The sequence below is a fragment of the Oncorhynchus gorbuscha genome, linkage group LG16 (assembly GCF_021184085.1).
Source record: "Oncorhynchus gorbuscha isolate QuinsamMale2020 ecotype Even-year linkage group LG16, OgorEven_v1.0, whole genome shotgun sequence".
NCBI classification, from domain to species: Eukaryota; Metazoa; Chordata; class Actinopteri; order Salmoniformes; family Salmonidae; genus Oncorhynchus; species Oncorhynchus gorbuscha.
The window spans coordinates 7592194-7612952 of record NC_060188.1 but is presented as its reverse complement, the minus strand read 5'-3'; the positions used below and the strand labels follow the sequence as shown (position 1 = coordinate 7612952).

At 46.7% G+C, this 20759-nt stretch overlaps 1 protein-coding gene across 4 annotated transcripts in view; it reads left to right on the top strand.

Annotated features, from left to right (window-relative positions):
* Nucleotides 1–20759, top strand: part of cep112 (centrosomal protein 112) — a 263230-nt gene that overhangs the window by 232901 nt on the left and 9570 nt on the right. For all 4 annotated transcript variants that reach the window (XM_046306159.1, XM_046306155.1, XM_046306156.1 and 1 more), the window contains one exon: nt 14608–14697. In XM_046306159.1, coding sequence (XP_046162115.1) covers nt 14608–14697 — 90 coding nt within the window. The remainder of the gene's footprint in view (nt 1–14607; nt 14698–20759) is intronic.

Below are 20759 nucleotides of genomic sequence, written 5' to 3'. Positions count from 1 at the left end.
CTAACTCTCTCACATGCTCACACACACACACACGTCTGAGTCAAGACCATGTCTCTATCTCTAACTCTCTCACACGCTCACACACACACACACACACACACACACACACACACACACACACACACACACACACACACACACACACACACACACACACACACACACACACACACACACACACACACATTAAGCTTTGAGACAATTAGACATGGATTGTGTATGTGTGTCATTCAGAGAGTGAATGGGCAAGACAACATATTGAAGTGCCTTTGAACAGGATATGTAGTAGTAGGCTCACTGGTTTGATTGTGTCAAGAACTGCAACACTGCTGGGTTTTTCACATTCAACAGTTTCCCGTGTGTATCAAGAATGGTCCACCATCCAAAGGACATCCAGCCAACTTGACACAACTGTGGAAAGCATTGGAGTCAACATGGGCCAGCATCCCTGTGGAATGCTTGACACCTCATAGAGTCCATGCCCTGACAAACTGAGGCTGTTCTGAGGGCAAAATGGGGTGAAACTAAATAAACGCAATAAAGCCTGTGGCACAGCCACATACCCAGGACTAGGCTGACCCTCTGCAGGTGTGTGTATACTGGTCCATATTAAGACTGATGCCTCAGAGGTGTGTGTGTGTGTGTGTGTGTGTGTGTGTGTGTGTGTGTGTGTGTGTGTGTGTGTGTGTGTGTGTGTGTGTGTGTGTGTGTGTGTGTGTGTGTGTGTGCGTGCGTGTGCGTGCCCGTGCCCGTGTGTGCGTGCCCGTGTGTGGTGCTGGTTGACTGATGAGTTTTCCTGGCGTGGGCAAATTCCCAGAATCGTTTGATCCAGTAATCACAGGAAGTGAGGGAGATAACATTCCAGAATACCATGTGAGAAACCCATTACAGGAAGGTGTCATAATACCAGTATAGTCTCTGTACTACAATATCGAGGTGAAAGCCCATGAATCCTTTACACTAGTGGGAATTGACCTATATAGAATTTGAAATGTTTGGTACAGAAGAAATATGAAATGTATTTGGAAAATATTAGACCAAAGGTGAGGACACAACATTTCACCTGACACAAGACTGATTCTAAATATTACACTGCTGATTTCATGTGCATTCTACTTTTACTCTACTGTTACTCTACTTTTACTCTACTTTTCTGCATTTGTTGACAACTACATCTTAAACTATTTTGGATACATTCAGTAACATGAGATTATTTTATTCGTGGAAATAGTTGTGTAGGTGCAACATAAGACCTGCAACATTTTGAGTGAGAGATCTAACTGGTGTTTCCAAGTGACCACACACCTCTCCAATGTGTGCACAGTTCCTAAGCAAATTCAATGCAGGTAGTTTTTTGATCTCTCCTAGCTGTGTTGTTGAAGAACTACAGCAAGTTGTTTTGTTTGGGACACAACCCTCCCCATCCGCCATCACACAATTACTGTTGTTGTTTACGCTGTTGTTGTTTACGTGTGCTGCGGCAAATGTTCTTCACAATAGACAAGCAGGCTCGTTGTGTTCAGAACAACCCAGGCTATGACGCCATGTCATCTTGTAACTGTACTGTAAACATAGTGATTAATAACGTTGACACTGTATATGACATGAGTTTTATGATTTGGGGGATGTGAAGTTCACATTTGGACCTCAACGTTTACAGCATCCTCCTCACTCAGAGAAAAAGAATGGCCCACGCGCTTGTCGCGCTCAAGCTCAAAATGGCTGTTAGTCAAAACACATACAGAGCTGTGAAGAGCAGAGCCAGAGCTCTGACGTCATGTATAGCATGTTACTGTACAGCCACTACGTTCCAATTTAGGCGCTTATTAGTGTCCAGATCTGCCATTTTGAAGCCATATATATACGGGTGCGAGTGTAAAGGGCAACAGTACAGTTGACTCTTGATATATGGCTTGGGACTCTCCTGAACGCCTGCAATAAACCTGGATGTATGCACGAATACAGTATGTACAAGCGTTTTCCTATTCCCTTTCAACTGTGACACTATAGCCGGCAGCACCTGGAGGTGACAGAGGTACAGAGAGCAGGGTTCTTCCTCTGGGAATGTGGCTTAGCTGCAGCAGGTTTACTTTATTACAAACCTACACAGTAGATCTCTCCATCACGCTTTCAATTATCTCTTATTTTTCTCTGTTCTATTTTGATAGGCTCAGAGCTCAGGCCACAGTGACAACCACACACACACACACACACACACTATGCCCATCAAAAGGGCTTTAAAGAGCAAACCCAAATCTCTCCTTTACATTCAGACATCAGAAGCCACGCATGATGCAAACCACCACTCTCTTTCCCTCCCTCTTTCTCTCTCATACCACAGTCATTTCAAGGTAGTTTGGTAATCACACGTGAACACACACATGTAGTTACACCCACACAGACTGAATTGTGAGTGTGTGTGGGTACAATTGGTGGTGTGTCTCTGTGTGTGCATGTTTGGCCGTGCATGTGTACATTTTGCATTGTGTGCGGGCACTTTGCCGTGTGTGTCTGTGTGATCTAGCTGCCCTGAGGCTGTGCTGCCAGTTGGAGGTTCCTCCTGCAGCAGTCCGTCTGCAGTAGTTCTGCCTAGCTAACTCTTCAATTTAATGTCATTTAGCAGACACTTTTACCCAGCGTGACCTACAGTCGTGCGTGTATACATTTGTTATGTATAGGTGGCCTCGGGAATCGAACCCACTATTCTGGCATTGCAAGAGCCGTTACCAACTGAGCTACAGAGGACCACCTCAGGGTCATCAGAGTATCTCTTTAATCTGACTCTGAGAAGCTTTCTGACAGCATACTGCAAATAGAAACATGAAGACAACCACTGCTGCTTTCCTTCCCCTTCTTCTCTCTGCTGTTGATTTTAGTTCACCCGAGGGAAGTGTACTGGCCTTATCTTTGCAGGAGGAGACCACCCAGGAAAGATGATTCAGGTCTTGTGTGTGTGTGTGTGTGTGTGTGTGTGTGTGTGTGTGTGTGTGTGTGTGTGTGTGTGTGTGTGTGTGTGTGTGTGTGTGTGTGTGTGTGTGTGTGTGTGTGTGTGTGTGTGTGTGTGTGTGTGTGTGTGTGTGTGTGTGTGTGTGTAATTTTGTTTGATTTTATACTCACCTTTAGAACTTGTGTTAATATTACGGCATGCCTGTGCCTGTATGAAATGCTTTGAGGAGTGTGTTGGTTTATGTGTGTGAAGTAATGTTTTGAGGAGTGTGTTGGTTTATGTATGTGAGGTAATGCTCTGAGGAGTGAGTTGGTGTATTTGTGCGAGGTAATGTTTTGAGGAGTGTGTTGGTTTATGTGTGTGAGGTAATGTTTTGAGGAGTGTGTTGGTTTATGTGTGTGAGGTAATGTTTTGAGGAGTGTGTTGGTTTATGTGTCTGAGGTAATGTTTTGAGGAGTGTGTTGGTTTATGTGTCTGAGGTAATGTTTTGAGGAGTGTGTTGGTTTATGTGTGTGTGGTAATGCTTTGAGTAGTGTTGGTTTATGTGTGTGTGGTAATGCTTTGAGGAGTGTTGGTTTATGTGTGTGAGGTAATGTTTTGAGGAATGTGTTGGTTTATGTGTGTGAGGTAATGCTTTGAGGAGTGTGTTGGTTTATGTGTGTGAGGTAATGCTTTGAGGAGTGTGTTGGTTTATGTGTGTGAGGTAATGTTTTGAGGAATGTGTGAGGTAATGTTTTGAGGAGTGTGTTGGTTTATGTGTGTGAGGTAATGCTTTGAGGAGTGTGTTGGTTTATGTGTGTGAGGTAATGCTCTGAGGAGTGTTGGTGTATGTGAGGTAATGTTTTGAGGAATGTGTTGGTTTATGTGTGTGAGGTAATGTTTTGAGGAATGTGTTGGTTTATGTGTGTGAGGTAATGCTTTGAGGAGTGTTGGTTTATGTGTGTGAGGTAATGTTTTGAGGAGTGTGTTGGTTTATGTGTGCGAGGTAATGTTTTGAGGAATGTGTGAGGTAATGTTTTGAGGAGTGTGTTGGTTTATGTGTGTGAGGTAATGCTTTGAGGAGTGTGTTGGTTTATGTGTGTGAGGTAATGCTCTGAGGAGTGTTGGTGTATGTGAGGTAATGTTTTGAGGAATGTGTTGGTTTATGTGTGTGAGGTAATGTTTTGAGGAGTGTGTTGGTTTATGTGTGTGTGGTAATGCTTTGAGGAGTGTTGGTTTATGTGTGTGAGGTAATGTTTTTGGAGTGTGTTGGTTTATGTGTGTGAGGTAATGCTTTGAGGAGTGTGTGAGGTAATGTTTTGAGGAGTGTGTTGGTTTATGTGTGTGAGGTAATGTTTTGAGGAGTGTGTTGGTTTATGTGTGCGAGGTAATGTTTTGAGGAGTGTGTGAGGTAATGTTTTGAGGAGTGTGTTGGTTTATGTGTGTGAGGTAATGCTTTGAGGAGTGTGTGAGGTAATGTTTTGAGGAGTGTGTTGGTTTATGTGTGTGAGGTAATTCTTTGAGGAGTGTTGGTTTATGTGTGTGAGGTAATGTTTTGAGGAGTGTGTTGGTTTAGGTGTGTGAGGTAATGTTTTGAGGAGTGTGTTGGTTTATGTGTGTGAGGTAATGCTTTGAGGAGTGTGTGAGGTAATGTTTTGAAGAGTGTGTTGGTTTATGTGTGTGAGGTAATGCTTTGAGCCCAACTTCCACTTTAGAGAGAAGTACACTGCTGATACAGAGGGGATAAGGCCATTCCAGCAGTGGCCCTGCAGTCCTCCTCTTCCTCATCTCCCTTCTTTCTCCCTCTCCCTTCTCTTCTCCAGCTTCTCTCTTGCTCCTCCCACATCTCCCTATACCGCTCCTCCTCTTCCTTCCCTCTCTCTCCTTCCTCATCCTCCACCTCTCCCCCTCATCCTCTCCCTCAGGAAATAGAATTTGCCACGTCTGTTGATTCCAGTCTGGATGGCTGAGACCATATCACCCTAACCCATCTGGAGACACTTTGGAATTATCCTCCATAGAAAATCACACATTCACAGGCAGATAGAGAGGAAGAAGGAGAGAGGGAGGGATGGAGAGAATGAATGAGTGTGTGTGAGAGAGAAGGAGAGAGATGAAGATAGAGATGGATCACAGATGTAGCATCTGGGAGAGGCGCTAACCATAACACTTCTTCAAAGTTTTGGGAAAACAGATGGGGTATCTAAGGTGTATCTAGGATCAACCAGGGGTGGGGAATCTGGATGGCCTCTGGGTGAGATCTGTGCAGTGGGAGCAGGTTTGGGAATGGGGAGGTTGTTTCTTCTCAGTAAGGTTCCATGGATCAGGCCCTGATCCAGTCCTATCCCTTCAGAACAGTGAGAGAGGCTGAGCCTAGAGATCTGTGCCCAGGGGGAGAGCAGGATCACTGGGGTAACCAGACTGAGGAGGGACTCTCCTGGTCCTCAGGCTATGGGTACAGTAGTATGGAGTCTGGATGGAAGGATCACCCATATCCTCCACAACAGTTGAATTGGATCTATTCTATTGAATCTTGTGTTTATATTCTATAGAATTTTTGAGGAACAATCAAGGAACTATCTTCAGATACTACAACTCTATTGTCCTAGACAGACCGTCTCTAGTTCCCAAATGGCACCCTATTCCATAATATATAGTGCACTACGTTTAATCAGAGGTCAAAAGTAGTGTGACAGATCCAGACCCACTTCTGATAATCCTGGGAGTATCTGAGTCCCTAAACGGATTAACCAACCCCCAAAAACAACTAATCTCTTATGGTCTCATTTCGGCAAAAAAACAAATCTTGTTGTTTTGGAAAAGGAGGGAAGCGCCCTCTACCAAATTATGGCTCAGTGAATTGGCAAACACTGTACACTTAGAAAGAATTAGATATATTCTGAACAATAAATTATCAACATTTGATCAAATTTGGTAGCCTTTCCTCTCCTACTTGGACGAGTCAGCGTTGTGAATTTGTACGTATTAACGCACTCTCAATTGTAATATTTTAATCTACCTTTGGGCAGCGTGTGCTGGCCCTGCCACCCGAGCAGTTGGGTATCTATGTTTAGATAAGAATTGTATACCTGTCTTGTATACCTATATACCATTCTTGTGTGTGTTTAATAAAAAATATTTGAGAAAAAAAAAGTAGTGTGACCAGATATCAAAAGAAGTGCACTACATAGGGAATAGGGTGTGGTTGGAGACTTATCCCTGATTTTTTGGTAACTTTAGGAGATGATGAGGATGGATCAAATCAAATGTTATTTGTCACAGACACATGTATATGATGGTGATCAGTGAAGAGGCCTGGAGGAAGGTCTGTCTGATTCATACAGGGATTCCATTATGAAGCCATGGAGTCATTCATTATCATGCATCTATTAATGATTCCTTCCAGGACTGATGCGTTTGTGCAGTGATGCTCTGGCCCTGTAGTGTTTCATCAACCAGATGAAGAGATCAGAGTACAGTCAGCACGCTCTTCATCTCTTCCCAGAAGCCTTCACTCAGACGTTCAGGAAACGCTGTGTCATGGTGCTGGGAATGGGGAAAGGGGGGTCAGGGGGCCCCAGAGGGGGGGTGACATGGTGGGGTAATTGGGCTATCCTCAGGAGGGGAAGTGTGTGTGTGTATGAGAGAGAGAGAGAGATTCATTCTCTACACCCTTGCTATTCCTATCCCAGAGTTCGGTCACCTCACACATAACCTCTGTGTATAACATCACATAGATGATGTATTGCACAGTTCATATTAAACATGCTAGTCCATGAACACAACACCCCAATTACAGTAATACGTGACCAGAAGCTAAAAAGTTCAAGCCTTAGACTAGCAATCAAACAATCTTCAACTGATGAAATGCGAGGCAAGTTGGATACCGGAAAACTTCAATGAATAGTTTGGGCGTTTATTTTCTTTAATCACTAAACACAACCGGCGCGTATTAGAGACAGGCTTCTATTTCCTTAATGCACACAGCTTTTGCTCAATACATTTTGAAAAGACTACCACACTGTTTGTGACCAGTATGGCCAATGTAAACATTATAATAACAAAGATAAGCAAATCAGACTTGAAAGGCTGCCTATCTGTCACGTCTACTCCCGCTCCTCCTCTCTGGCGCTCGTTGTCGCCAGTTTACTCATTATTACACACACCTGCCACCATCGTTACGCACACCTGGACCCCATCACCTTCCTGATGACCTCTATATCTGTCACTCCCTATGGTTCTTTCCTCAGGTGTTGTTGTTCCTGTTTATATGTTTCATGTCTCTACGCAACTTGTGTTTCTTGTTTTTTCCATGTTTGTTTATTTATTAAATTCACTCCTTGTACTTGCTTCCCGATTATTAGCGTTCACTATCAGACACCCCCATTTCCGTGCTTCAGCACCATACATTGTTTGGTGGCACCATGGCTAGCAACGATGACAGAATAAAATCACATAACATTTGAGTGCACATGACCGTGAGAATATCAGATCTGTGTCCATAGTAAACTCCTAAACAGTTTTGTCACGCCTATTCCCGCTCCAGCACTCGATGTCACCAGTCTACTAACCACCGGTCCTGGCAACCATCATTACGCACACCTGCTCTCCATCATTACGCACACCTGCTCTCCATCATTACGCACACCTGCTCTCCATCATTACGCACACCTGGACCCCATCATTACCTTGATTACCCTCCCTTTATTTAGCCCTCAGTGCCCTCATCAGACAGTATTGGTTTTGGTCACGTCCAGTACACTTCTCCTGTTTTGTTTATCTGCCTTTTCTTATTCATTAAACTCCCCTTCTGCATCTGCCTCCTGACTCCCAGCGTATACGTTACACATTTAGACCAATCTTTTATTTGGAACAGCCATTTGTTTGGAACAGCCATTTGTTTGGAACAGCCATTTGTTTGGAACAGCCATTTGTTTGGAACAGCCATTTGTTTGGAACAGCCATTTGTTTGGAACAGCCATTTGTTTGGAACAGCCATTTATTTGGAACAGCCATTTATTTGGAACAGCCATTTGTTTGGAACAGCCATTTGTTTGGAACAGCCATTTGTTTGGAACAGCCATTTGTTTGCTGAAATGTGTGCAGATGCCCGGCTAATTGAAGTTTTATGGTAATTGTAAACAAGTCAGTTGGAGTGAAGTGCTTGACGTGATCAGAAGGAAGCAGAGAGGACCGTGACTGGAGAAGACGGAGCCTGATTAATAGAATAACATCAACCAGTATCATATTCATCTGCCAATACACTTATTCACCTCATCCAGTGAGTCTCTGTGATAGAGTCCCAAATGGAACCATATTCCCTATTTAGTGCACTACTTTTGACTAGGGCCCATAAGGAATTTCCCACGGCTCTGGTCAAAAGTAGTGCACTAGATAGAGAATAGGGTGTCATTTGGGCGACACACTGTGTTGACTTAGAACAGGAAGGGTCCAGTTCAAAAAGCGGAAAGCAGACGGATCCTTTTAATGCATTAATGAACAGAACCACTTGGAAGGGGAATGTGTGCTGGTGGCCGCATCAATCATTCCTAAAGTTACTTTCAACCATGGAAATTTGACTGAGCTTTGAATTCAGATCTTTGCACTCCTTTTTGACGTCTGTTGTTGTCTCATAATATTGTGCGAAGGGATAGACAGTTTGAAGAAAGATAGTTTGATGTAACACTATCTTAAGTTAACCCTGATACCCATGTAACTACACAGTAATAACTGTAGTTAGTAAAAATTTTGTAGGTACATAAATTGTTACCCAACATTTTTGACCTTTTCGTGATCTGTGTTCAATGCGTCGGGGTTGTGCTTCCCAGGAGCTGCAGTTAATGTTAAACCTACATGATGTTAGTCATTTATGTTGAGTGGATGGGCTGTATATTACCAGTCAGTCATGGTTATTACCTGAGCTATATTTCCCTCAACCATAGGAATGGATGGGAACACCTGCCTTACTCATTCACACACACACACACACACACACTGCAGGGAGTGTCATAATGCTGATGCTTAGCAGTGCCTCTCTGCCTAACACACACAGCCCCCATCAAGCCATCAACACCCATACCAGTGGACTTACCTTGTGTGCGTGTGCTCTGGTTCTCGTGAGGCCTAATCAAATGTGAAGTTAACACGCGTGTGTGTGAGACATCTGGTTCTGAGTCGCATTCAGGATCCAAGCCTTTCTTTCTTTCCACTGCTATCATTTAGAGCAGGAGAGGGAAACAGTCCTCTCCACTCCTCTTCTTGTCCACTATTCTGTTCTTTTCTCCACTCCTCTTCTTCTCCACTCCTCTTCTTCTCTATTCTGTTCTTTTCTCCACTATTCTGTTCTTTTCTCCACTCCTCTTCTTCTCTATTCTGTTCTTTTCTCCACTCCTCTTCTTCTGCTATTCTGTTCTTTTCTCCACTCCTCTTCTTCTCCGCTATTCTGTTCTTTTCTCCACTCCTCTTCTTCTCCGCTATTCTGTTCTTCTTCTCCTATTCTCTTTTCTCCACTCCTCTTCTTGTCCGCTATTCTGTTCTTTTCTCCACTCCTCTTCTTCTCCGCTATTCTGTTCTTTTCTCCACTCCTCTTCTTCTCCGCTATTCTGTTCTTTTCTCCACTCCTCTTCTTCTCCGCTATTCTGTTCTTTTCTCCACTCCTCTTCTTCTCCGCTATTCTGTTCTTTTCTCCACTCCTCTTCTTCTCCGCTATTCTGTTCTTTTCTCCACTCCTCTTCTTCTCCGCTATTCTGTTCTTTTCTCCACTCCTCTTCTTCTCCACTATTCTGTTCTTTTCTCCACTCCTCTTCTTCTCCGCTATTCTGTTAATTTCTCCACTCCTCTTCTTCTCCGCTATTCTGTTAATTTCTCCACTCCTCTTCTTCTCCACTATTCTGTTCTTTTCTCCACTCCTTGTCACGCCTTGGTCATTGTATCTTGTGTTTTTGTTATATGTTTGGGTAGGCCAGGGTGTGACATGGGTTTATATGTTGTATTTCGTATTGGGGTTTGTATTAATTGGGAGTGTGTATTATTAGGGGTGTGTCTAGTTAGGCTTGGCTGCCTGAGGCGATTCCTAATTGGAGTCAGCTGATTCTCGTTGTCTCGGATTGGGAATCGTATTTAGGTAGCCTGAGTGCGCGTTGTATTTCGTGGGTGATTGTACCTGTCTCTGTGTTAGTCACCAGATAGGCTGTAATTAGTTTCTCTCGTTTGTTGTTTTCTTCTTCAGTTATTTCATGTACCGCATTATTCTTCATTAAAAGTCATGAGTAACCTACATGCTGCATTTCGGTCTGACTCTCTTCAAACAACAGACGAACATCGTTACAGAATCACCCACCACCATTCACAGACCGAGCAGCGTGTGAACTGGCAGGATCTAAAGGAGGACGTTATGGACGGCAGAAGCAGGGATTATACGACGTGGGAAGAAATCGACAGGTGGGCGGCCGACCCAGAGCGAGTGCAGGAGCCCGCCTGGGATTCCCTACAGCAATGCAAAGAGGGCTATACACGTATGGAATCGAAAAGGAAAGCACGGTTATACAGAGCGAAAACCGAAGGTAACGGGGAAAGCGCAGAGAGAGAGTGGCAGAGTCAGGAGTCAGACCTGAGCCTACTCTCCCTGTTAATTGTGAGGAGCAGCAATATGAGGACTTCTGGTCTTGGGAGATGATATTAGACGGAAAAGGACCCTGGGCGCAGCCGGGAGAATATCGCCGTCCCAAGGAGGAAATAGAAGCAGCTAAAGTGGAGAGGCGCAAGTATGAGGAGGCAGCACGGCGACGCGGGTGGAAACCGGAAAGTCACCCCAAAAAATTTATTGGGGGGGGCTAAAAGGGAGAATAGTTATGCCAGGTAGGAAACCTGCGCATACTCCCTGTGCTCACCGTTGGGCTAGAGAGACCGGGCAGGCACCGTGTTATGCTATGGAGCGCACGGTGTTTCCAGTGCGGGTGCAGAGCCAGCTGCGACACATACCAGCCCTTCCTATTGGCCGGGCTAGAGTGGGCATCGAGCCAGGTAAGCTTCGGCAGGCTCGATGCTCAAGAGCTCCAGTGCGCCTGCACGGTCCGGTCTATCCAGAGCCACCTCTACACACCAGTCCTCCGGTAGCAGCTCCCCGCACCAGGCTTCCTGTGCGTGTCCTCGGGCCAGTACCACCAGTTCCAGCACCACGCACCAGGCCTCCAGTGCGCCTCGCCTGTTCAGCACAGCCAGTGCTTTTCTCCCCTCCTGTGCTATCGGAGTCTCCAGCCTGTTTAGCGCAGCCAGAGCCTTTCTCCTCTCCTGCGCTGCCGGAGTCTCCTGTCTGTCCAGCGCCACCAGTGCTACCAGTCGGCCCAGCGCGTCCAGTGCGTCTCGCCTGTTCAGCGCAGCCAGAGCTTTTCTCCTCTCCTGCACTGTTGGAGTCTCCCGCCTGTTTAGCGCAGCCAGAGCCTTTCTCCTCTCCTGCGCTGCCGGAGTCTCCTGTCTGTTCAGCGCCACCAGTGATCCCAGTCGGCCTGTTCAGCGCGCCAGAGCTTTTCTCCTCTCCCAGTGAGTCTCGCCTGTTCAGCGCAGCCAGAGCTTTTCTCCTCTCCTGCACTGTTGGAGTCTCCCGCCTGTTTAGCGCAGCCAGAGCTTTTCTCCTCTCCTGCGCTGTTGGAGTCTCCCGCCTGTTCAGCGCCGCCAGTGCTCCCAGTCTGCCCAGCGCCGCCAGTCAGCCCAGCGTCACCAGTCTGCCAGGATCCACCAGAAGTGCCAGTCTGCCAGGATCCGCCAGAAGTGCCAGTCTGCCAAGATCTTCTAGATCGGCCAGACAACCTGAATCATCCAGTTCCACCAGCCAGCCAGGATTTACCGGAGCCTATTACCTGCCTGAGCTTCCTCTCAGTACTGAGCTCTCAGTACTGAGCTCTCAGTACTGGGCTTCCTCTCTGTACTGGGCTTCCTCTCTGTACTGGGCTGCCTCTCAGTACCGGGCTTCCCCTCAGTACCGGGCTGCTTCGGTCCCGGGCTGACCCTCTGTCCTGAGATGCCCCTCTGTCCTGAGATGCCCCTCTGTCCTGAGATGCCCCTCTGTCCTGAGATGCCCCTCTGTCCTGAGCTGCCCCTCTGTCCCGAGCTGCCCCTCTGTCCCGAGCTGCCCCTCTGTCCCGAGCTGCCCCTCTGTCCCGAGCTGCCCCTCTGTCCCGAGCTGCCCCTCTGTCCCGAGCTGCCCCTCTGTCCCGAGCTGCCCCTCTGTCCCGAGCTGCCCCTCTGTCCCGAGCTGCCCCTCGGTCCCGAGCTGCCCCTCGGTCCCGAGCTGCCCCTCAGTTATGTGGGGATCAGGGTGAGGACTATTAGGCCATGGTCGGCGGAGAAGGTGGATTATCCTAGGACGCGAAGGGGAGGAACTAGGACATTTATGGAGTGGGGTCCACGTCCCGAGCCAGAACCGCCACCATGGAGAGACGCCCACCCGGACCCTCCCTATGCTCTTGAGGTGCGTCCCGGAGTCCGCACCTTAGGGGGGTGGTTCTGTCACGCCTTGGTCATTGTATCTTGTGTTTTTGTTATATGTTTGGGTAGGCCAGGGTGTGACATGGGTTTATATGTTGTATTTCGTATTGGGGTTTGTATTAATTGGGAGTGTGTATTATTAGGGGTGTGTCTAGTTAGGCTTGGCTGCCTGAGGCGATTCCTAATTGGAGTCAGCTGATTCTTGTTGTCTCGGATTGGGAATCGTATTTAGGTAGCCTGAGTGCGCGTTGTATTTCGTGGGTGATTGTACCTGTCTCTGTGTTAGTCACCAGATAGGCTGTAATTAGTTTCTCTCATTTGTTGTTTTCTTCTTCAGTTATTTCATGTACCGCATTATTCTTCATTAAAAGTCATGAGTAACCTACACGCTGCATTTCGGTCTGACTCTCTTCAAACAACAGACGAACATCGTTACACTCCTCTTCTCCGCTATTCTGTTAATTTCTCCACTCCTCTTCTTCTCCACTATTCTGTTCTTTTCTCCACTCCTCTTCTTCTCCACTATTCTGTTCTTTTCTCCACTCCTCTTCTTCTCCACTATTCTGTTCTTTTCTCCACTCCTCTTCTTCTCCACTATTCTGTTCTTTTCTCCACTCCTCTTCTTCTCCACTATTCTGTTCTTTTCTCCACTCCTCTTCTTCTCCGCTATTCTGTTAATTTCTCCACTTTCTCCAATTTCTTCTCTCTTGTCCGCCGCGATCCTCTCATCTGCTATTCATCACACAAACCTCTAAAGCCTTGTTCACTCTGATGGCCTTAATGCTCAAATCAGTTTTGTTTTTCCAATCCGTTTTGGAATACTGACTGTCCAAACAGCAAGTTACAAGTGACCAGATCGGTTCAGACAGCAGTCATGGCTATGCTAGTTGTCATAGTAATGGCGGGTGTGTGCGCAGTGGTGTAGGCTGATTGGTGTTGATGCTCGTGGTTCCTATCACACAGAAGATCTGTAACAAGCTAAGGTGACAACAGTGCCTGCCGTGGACGTGTCCCAGTTGCTTTGAATGTTCAAAATCATAGTGTAAGAAGACTTTTAAAGCCTCATATGATCCAACTTTCAAAACAAGTTGTTTTTGGCAAGCCCCAGAAGAACTAGTTCAGGGTTTCCCAAACTCTGTCCCGGGCCCCCCATGGGTGCACGTTTTGGTTTATGCCCTAGCACTACACAGCTGATTCAAATAACAAACTCATCATCAAGCTTTGATTGTTTGAATCAGCTGTCTAGTGCTAGGACAAAAAACTGTGTGTACCCGGGGAGGGGTTCTTGTCAAACTGTCAACAGAGTAGCTGCAAGCAACAAAATATGCCAAATAACTGTTAAAAACTCTTCGGCGCAAAAAATAAATCAGATTTTACCATTCAGACACAAGTCACATGGCCAGGAATCAGATTTATATCTGTCTTCAAACCATCTACGAAGGTGGTTTGAAATCTGTCTTGAAATATCTGATTCAAGCTTTTTGGCTGTTCAGACTGCATGAAAAAGAACAGATTAGAATCTGATATGCCCAAAAAATGGACTGAGTCACTTCAACCTGCCAATGTGAACAAGGCTTAGTCCTCTATCTTCTATCCAGAGTTTGGGGATGCAAAATAATACACTGCTTAGATGTGGAAGCCTTCCTTTACTGGTATTCATGCCATACAGTAGTTGTTGTATGCCTGCCCAGCAGTACTGGCAGTAGATTCATGGAGGGCATTGTGTACCCTGGTAGAATCACTGGTAAACTGTTTGAATCTCAGGTATCTGGTAGCCAGCCTACACTCATAATGCAGGTGTAGTGTTCAGTGTTCATATCTGAAACTGCACCAATATAATGATCCACAATGTATTCACAAGAGACGTGTGTGTGTTTGATGTTTAAAGCCCAGACAGTTAACAGTAGTTAATTCCCTGTGTGCCTTTCTCTCTATCTCCTTGTGAATGACTCTGGGTAATGAGCCCAGCTTTCCAATAATGACTGTCACCACTTTATCATTAGCCTTTTAATACACCGTTAATCTGAGAGTCACATCTCTCTTTCTGCCATCTCTCCCTCCTCTTTTTATTTTTCATCTCTATCATTTGTCATTTATCTCTGTCCTCTTTCTCTCTCTTTTAAACTATATTGTTCTCCAATCTCTCTCTCTTCCATTATCCCTTGTTCAAATGTGCTCTCCCTTTTCTGTCTCTCAAGGTTCTGCAGGAGAAGGTGGAGAATCTCCAGAGGCAGCTGCACTCCTCCGAGAAGAAACTACTGAACAAAGAGTTAGAGAACCAGGAGCAGGTAACAGATTCCCTCTTCTCACCTTCAACCTCACCCCTCAACTTCACCCCCTCACCCCCCAGACTCAATCCTCAACTTCACCCTCTCACCCCTCAGACTCACCCCTCAACTTCACCCCCTCACCCCCCAGACTCAATCCTCAACTTCACCCTCTCACCCCCAGACTCACCCCTCAACTTCACCCCCTCACCCCCAGACTCAAGCCTCAACTTCACCCCCTCACCCCTCAGACTCACCCCTCAACTTCACCCCCAGACTCAAGCCTCAACTTCACCCCCTCACCCCTCAGACTCACCCCTCAACTTCACCCCCAGACTCAAGCCTCAACTTCACCCTCTCACCCCTCAGACTCACCCCTCAACTTCACCCCCAGACTCAAGCCTCAACTTCACCCTCTCACCCCTCAGACTCACCCCTCAACTTCACCCTCCAGACTCAAGCCTCAACTTCACCCTCTCACCCCTCAGACTCACCCCTCAACTTCACCCCCAGACTCAAGCCTCAACTTCACCCTCTCACCCCTCAGACTCACCCCTCAACTTCACCCCTCACCCCCAGACTCACCCCTCAACTTCACCCCCTCACCCCTCAGACTCATTCCTCAACTTCATCCCCTCACCCCTCAGACTCAATCCTCAACTTCACCCCCTCACCCCCAGACTCACCCCTCAACTTCACCCCCTCAACCCCAGACTCAATCCTCAACTTCACCCCCTCACCCCCAGACTCATTCCTCAACTTCATCCCCTCAACCCTCAGACTCAATCCTCAACTTCACCCCTCAACCCCAGACTCAATCCTCAACTTCACCCCCTCAACCCCAGACTCAATCCTCAACTTCACCCCCTCACCCCTCAGACTCATTCCTCAACTTCACCCCCTCAACCCCAGACTCAATCCTCAACTTCACCCCTCACCCCTCAGACTCAATCCTCAACTTCACCCCCTCACCCCTCAGACTCATTCCTCAACTTCATCCCCTCAACCCCAGACTCAATCCTCAACTTCACCCCCTCACCCCTCAGACTCAATCCTCAACTTCACCCCCTCACCCCCAGACTCAAACCTCAACTTCACCCCAAGACTCGCACCGCAATCCTCAACTTCACCTCCTCACCCCCAGACTCAAACCTCAACTTCACCCCAAGACTCGCCCCGCAATCCTCAACTTCACCCCCTCACCCCTAAGACTTACCCATCAGTCTCACCCCCAACCTTCTACCTCACTCCTCAGCCTCACCCTTGTACCTTATCCACTCTACTTAAACCCTCTACCTCAACCCCCTACGTCAACCTTCAGTTTCACCCCCTGCCCCAGTTCAACCCCCCCCGACCCTCCTCTCTCTCCCCTCTATTCTTCCCAACCTCTAGTTCAGAGGCAGAGATTTTCCAAATTCCTCGAGATCCGGCTTCAAAGCCAGCACTATGGGGCAGGAATGTTCAGAGGGAATCCTGAACCACTGCACGCACACTCGCACACAGACACACACCAGCCCCGGAGCCATGGCCCCTGTGAGCTCTGTAATCACAGGTCTGCTTTGACCTTGACACACACGGAGAAGAAAGGCAGTAATCACCACGTAGCAGGCTGGCTGGTGGTCTCTGTCTCTGGCTGGGCCTGTGTACCTCCAGGCTGCTATGTACCAATGGAGACAACTCTTGGTCCTGGAGAGCCGCCCAGTGACCCTTACACACACTTTGCTGGAACAGCTCCATGTCGGACGGACATAAATCTCCCCAGAATGGGTCAGTGGTGCTAGGGTAGTAGGGCCACCAGCCGGTGGGTTGACCCAGTCCTAGAGGCTTTTTCCTCTCATCCAACCTAGTTAAAAGGACAGGGCTTAACCTAAACTTCTGCAAGGGGAACTTTTTCCAAGGTTGTACAGACTTTCATTATGCAAATCATCAAAGGTGTGTTAGGCGTGTAGGATTCTCCATTGAACATGTGTTTAGTCTAGGAACAAACTCAATCTGTGTCTGGGAGACTGGCCTATAACTATGTCTAAAGTCAACTCATTTCTATGGGCTTCACTGAGACTGTGTTTACCTGGTGGTCTGTGTCTGACTGGAGATGGGCCCTCTCAGTGTAGTGATAGTGAGACTGTTCTCTATACCTCCTTACTAGGAGAGAGAGGCTCTCGGAGGCTGGTGTGTTGTATGTGTGTGTTCGTGTGTGTGTTTTTGCATGCCTGTGTGTGTGTCTGTGCGAATGATGTGTGTGTTAATAAAGCCTGAGGCCTACTAGCTCACTAACTCTCTCTGCCTCCTTACAGTGATATTGCCCAAGTTTATCTGCCAAGACATGTCTTTGTAATCTGATCTCACACACTAAAACAGCGTCTCTGCCCAAGACTTCACACAGATGTTTCCCACCTGCCTCTTCCAGAGGCCTCTCGGACTCCCCGCTGTAAAATGGCGGCTCGGCTGCACCTCACGGTGAGGTTCAGTCTGTCTGAAGACAATCAAAAGTACACTGGTTATTTACAGATCAATCAGCCGCTGGTGTTGTGCAGTTCTGTGTGTAACTCACTGCACTAGTAACTAACCCATCCTGGATTGTAACAGTTCACACAGATCTGTTTTCCTATCGCTCTTTTTAGTCACTTCTCTGTGAAGCTCTTTATATTTTTCAAGGCAGCGAAGCGTTTTTGAATTCAAAGCGTTTCTCAACGAACTCTCAGAGTGCAACTGAGAGATGTGGAGGCGCAAACTTTGTGAGCGGCGTGGTTTTTGATGTACCCCCTTGTATCTGACAAGGTTTTTGATGTACCCCCTTGTATCTGACAAGGTTTTTGTCACTCCAGAATCTTCCAACAACGAGCACAATCTGCCCCCCCCCCCCCCCCCATCGTCATTAGCATAACTCAAGCTACGTGGCAAACTTCATTTGAATGTTCAAAGTGTCAACACCGTGTTTCTTTCGTCTGGCAGCTGTCAAAAACCTTGGTGTGTGACAGACAGTATCAAGCGCTGGGGGAAAGTCAAAACCACCAGCACAATCTAAAGACTATATATAGATGAAATGTTGTCATTTTAAGAGGATAGCAGGAGAACAAGTTAAAAGACTTCTGCTTCTCTCAGGAGCTTCAAAATGGAATCTAACGCTTCATCAGGAACAACAATAAACTCCTATTTTCCTTTTAAAAGAGGGTGGAGATGAAACCGATGTCCCTGTGGAAAGTCAGATTGTTCCTCTCACTCTCTCCCTCTGACGGATGCTTTGGAGAACAGTTGCACTGTTTTACATCCTGAGTCTGTCAATGGCCAAAATCTGGCGCCTAGGTTTGATCAGCCACTGTCTTCAAAAGTTCCTTACATCTGTGTGATCGGCGAGGAGCCTCTTTAAAAGACTCCTCTCCTCACATACCTCCATCCACCTGTCTAAAGACTAAACAGGGCTTTACTGTACAGAGAGGGATTCAGAAAGAGAGAGATGAAGCGAGGGAGCGATATTATAAATGAGTTATAGAACAGCCCGTGAGAAACAGAACTGAAAGAAAGAGTGATGTCTCTCAGAAAAAGGCTTCCATATTCAACTGGAGTGTTCGATGTGATCCTTCAGTCAACTCGGGAGATTCAGTGAATTTCAATTCACTATCGCTCACCTGCTCTCACCACCCTGAGCCCCAGACTGCTTACCATCCCAGAGCCCACCGCTGCCACCAAATTTTGCAGTTGAAATGGAATTGACCTGTTTCTGACTGATGTCATTGACTTCTATTCTATCCATGTGTTGAATATATACACAGCTGAAAATAGTTCACTAGGTCCTTTGCCTGACCTACTGTAGTGTAGTATCTACGTCTGGGTTATCATAGCTAGCGTGTATTAGCCACAACAAAGGTGCTGCCATAGAAAATGGCTGCTCTGCCTCTCTCCACCCCCGCACATTGCCCAGTAAACCAGGACACCCAATTGCCTTGGTGTGACATACATTAGCCTTATAATCACTAAAGCTTTGTCTCCAAGGCACTCCCGAGTTGTTTATAGATCAGTGTAGATGAGCTGTGTATATATAGCTACCCATCCTCAGGCCTACAGTGGTTCCTCCTTTAAAAGTTGTGAGCTTACACTGCGGGACTTAGAGGTACCCAGCGTCATGGCTTCATTTCTCCAGGCCACCGCAAGGGGGAGTTAGAGCATTCATTATGCATTTGGGTCCCAAGGTTTTCATATGACCAATCATATCGAGTGGTTCCAATTTGACGCAAGCCACCCGTCCCTGGGGCTTTCTTCAACAAAGATGGCTGACAAAACATTACGGTGGAACCAAATGTAAGTTGTCATAACGAGTCAAGCAAAACATGTACAATTGAGAGGAATATGTAGAGACAAACGTTTGTGCATATTTTCGTCATAAAGTTCATTTACGAAAATCGCTATTTAGCAAGTTATCTGACTGGCTAACATTAGCCAGCTAGCTAGCTAGTGTTGTGACAGGATAATTAATTTGTAATTTGTGTTGTTTAATGTTTTAGGGACTCCTGAGAAAACCAGCAAACCAGGCTGTCGTCTTGTGAAACAGTGGATATAAAGAATCTAGCTACCTAAAGCATTTACTGCAAATTGAATATACAATTGTGTAAGCTTGCCTTGCAATGCAGCTGAAGTAACATAGCTAGCTAACTAAATTAAATGACATCTCACTTTCATCTGCGTTTATTTTCAGCAAACTTAACATGTGTAAATATTTGTATGAACATAAGGTTCAACAACTGAGACATAAACTGAACAAGTTCCACAGACATGTGACTAACAGAAATTGAATAATGTGTCCCTGAACAAAGGGGGGTCAAAATCAAAAGTAACAGTCAGTGTGGCCACCAGCTGCATTAAGTACTCCAGTGCATCTCCTCCTCATGGACTGCACCAGATTTGCCAGTTCTTGTTACCCCACTCTTCCACCAAGGCCCCTGCAAGTTCCCAGACATTTCTGGGGGGGAATGGCCCTAGCCCTCCGATCCAACAGGTCCCAGACGTGGTCAATACTTAGGATAGGATAAGTATTCCCTCTCACCCCCCCCCCCCTTTAAGATTTAGATGCACTATTGTAAAGTGACTGTTCCACTGGATGTCATAAGGTGAATGCACCAATTTGTAAGTCGCTCTGGATAAGAACGTCTGCTAAATGACTTAAATGTAATGTTAAATGTCAATGGGATTGAGATTCGGGCTCTTCGCTGGCCATGGCAGAACACTGACATTCCTGGCTTGCAGGGATTCACGCACAGAACGAGCAGTATGGCTGGTGGCATTGTCATGCTGGAGGGTCATGTCAGGATGAGCCTGTAGGAAGGGAACCACATGAGGGAGGAGGATGTCTTCCCTCGAACGCACAGCGTTGAGATTGCCTGCAATGACAACAAGCTCAGTCCAATGATGCTGTGACACACCACCCCCGACTATGACGGACCCTCCACCTCCAAATCGATCAAGCTCAGGCCTCGGTGTAACGCTTATTCCTTCGACGATAAACGCAAATCCAACCATCACCCCTGGTGAGACAAAACAGCGACTCGTCAGTGAAGATTGTCACTTATTGCCAATCATGTCTGGTCCAGCAGCCAGTGATGTCTGGTGAGGACCTGCTTTACAACAGGCCTACAAGCCCTCAGTCCAGCCTCTCTCAGCCTATTGTGGACAGTCTGAGCACTGATGGAAGGATTGTGCATTCCTGGTGTAACTCGGGCAGTTGTTGATGCCATCCTGTACCTGTCCCGCAGGTGTGATGTTCGGATGTACCTATTCTATGCAGGTGTTGTTACACCTGGTCTGCCACTGCGAGGACGATCACCTGTCCATCCTGTCTACCTGTAGCGCTGGCTTACGCGTCTCACAGTACGGACATTGCAATTTATTTCCCTGGCCACATCTGCAGTCCTCATTCCTACCTGCAGCATGCCCAAGGCATGTTCCCACAGATGAGCAGGGACCATGGGCATCTTTCTTTTGGTATTTTTCAGAGTCAGTAGAAAGGCCTCTTTAGTGTCCTAAGTGTTCATAACTGACCTTAAATGCCTACCGTCTGTAAGTTGTTAGTGTCTTAACGACCGTTCCACTGG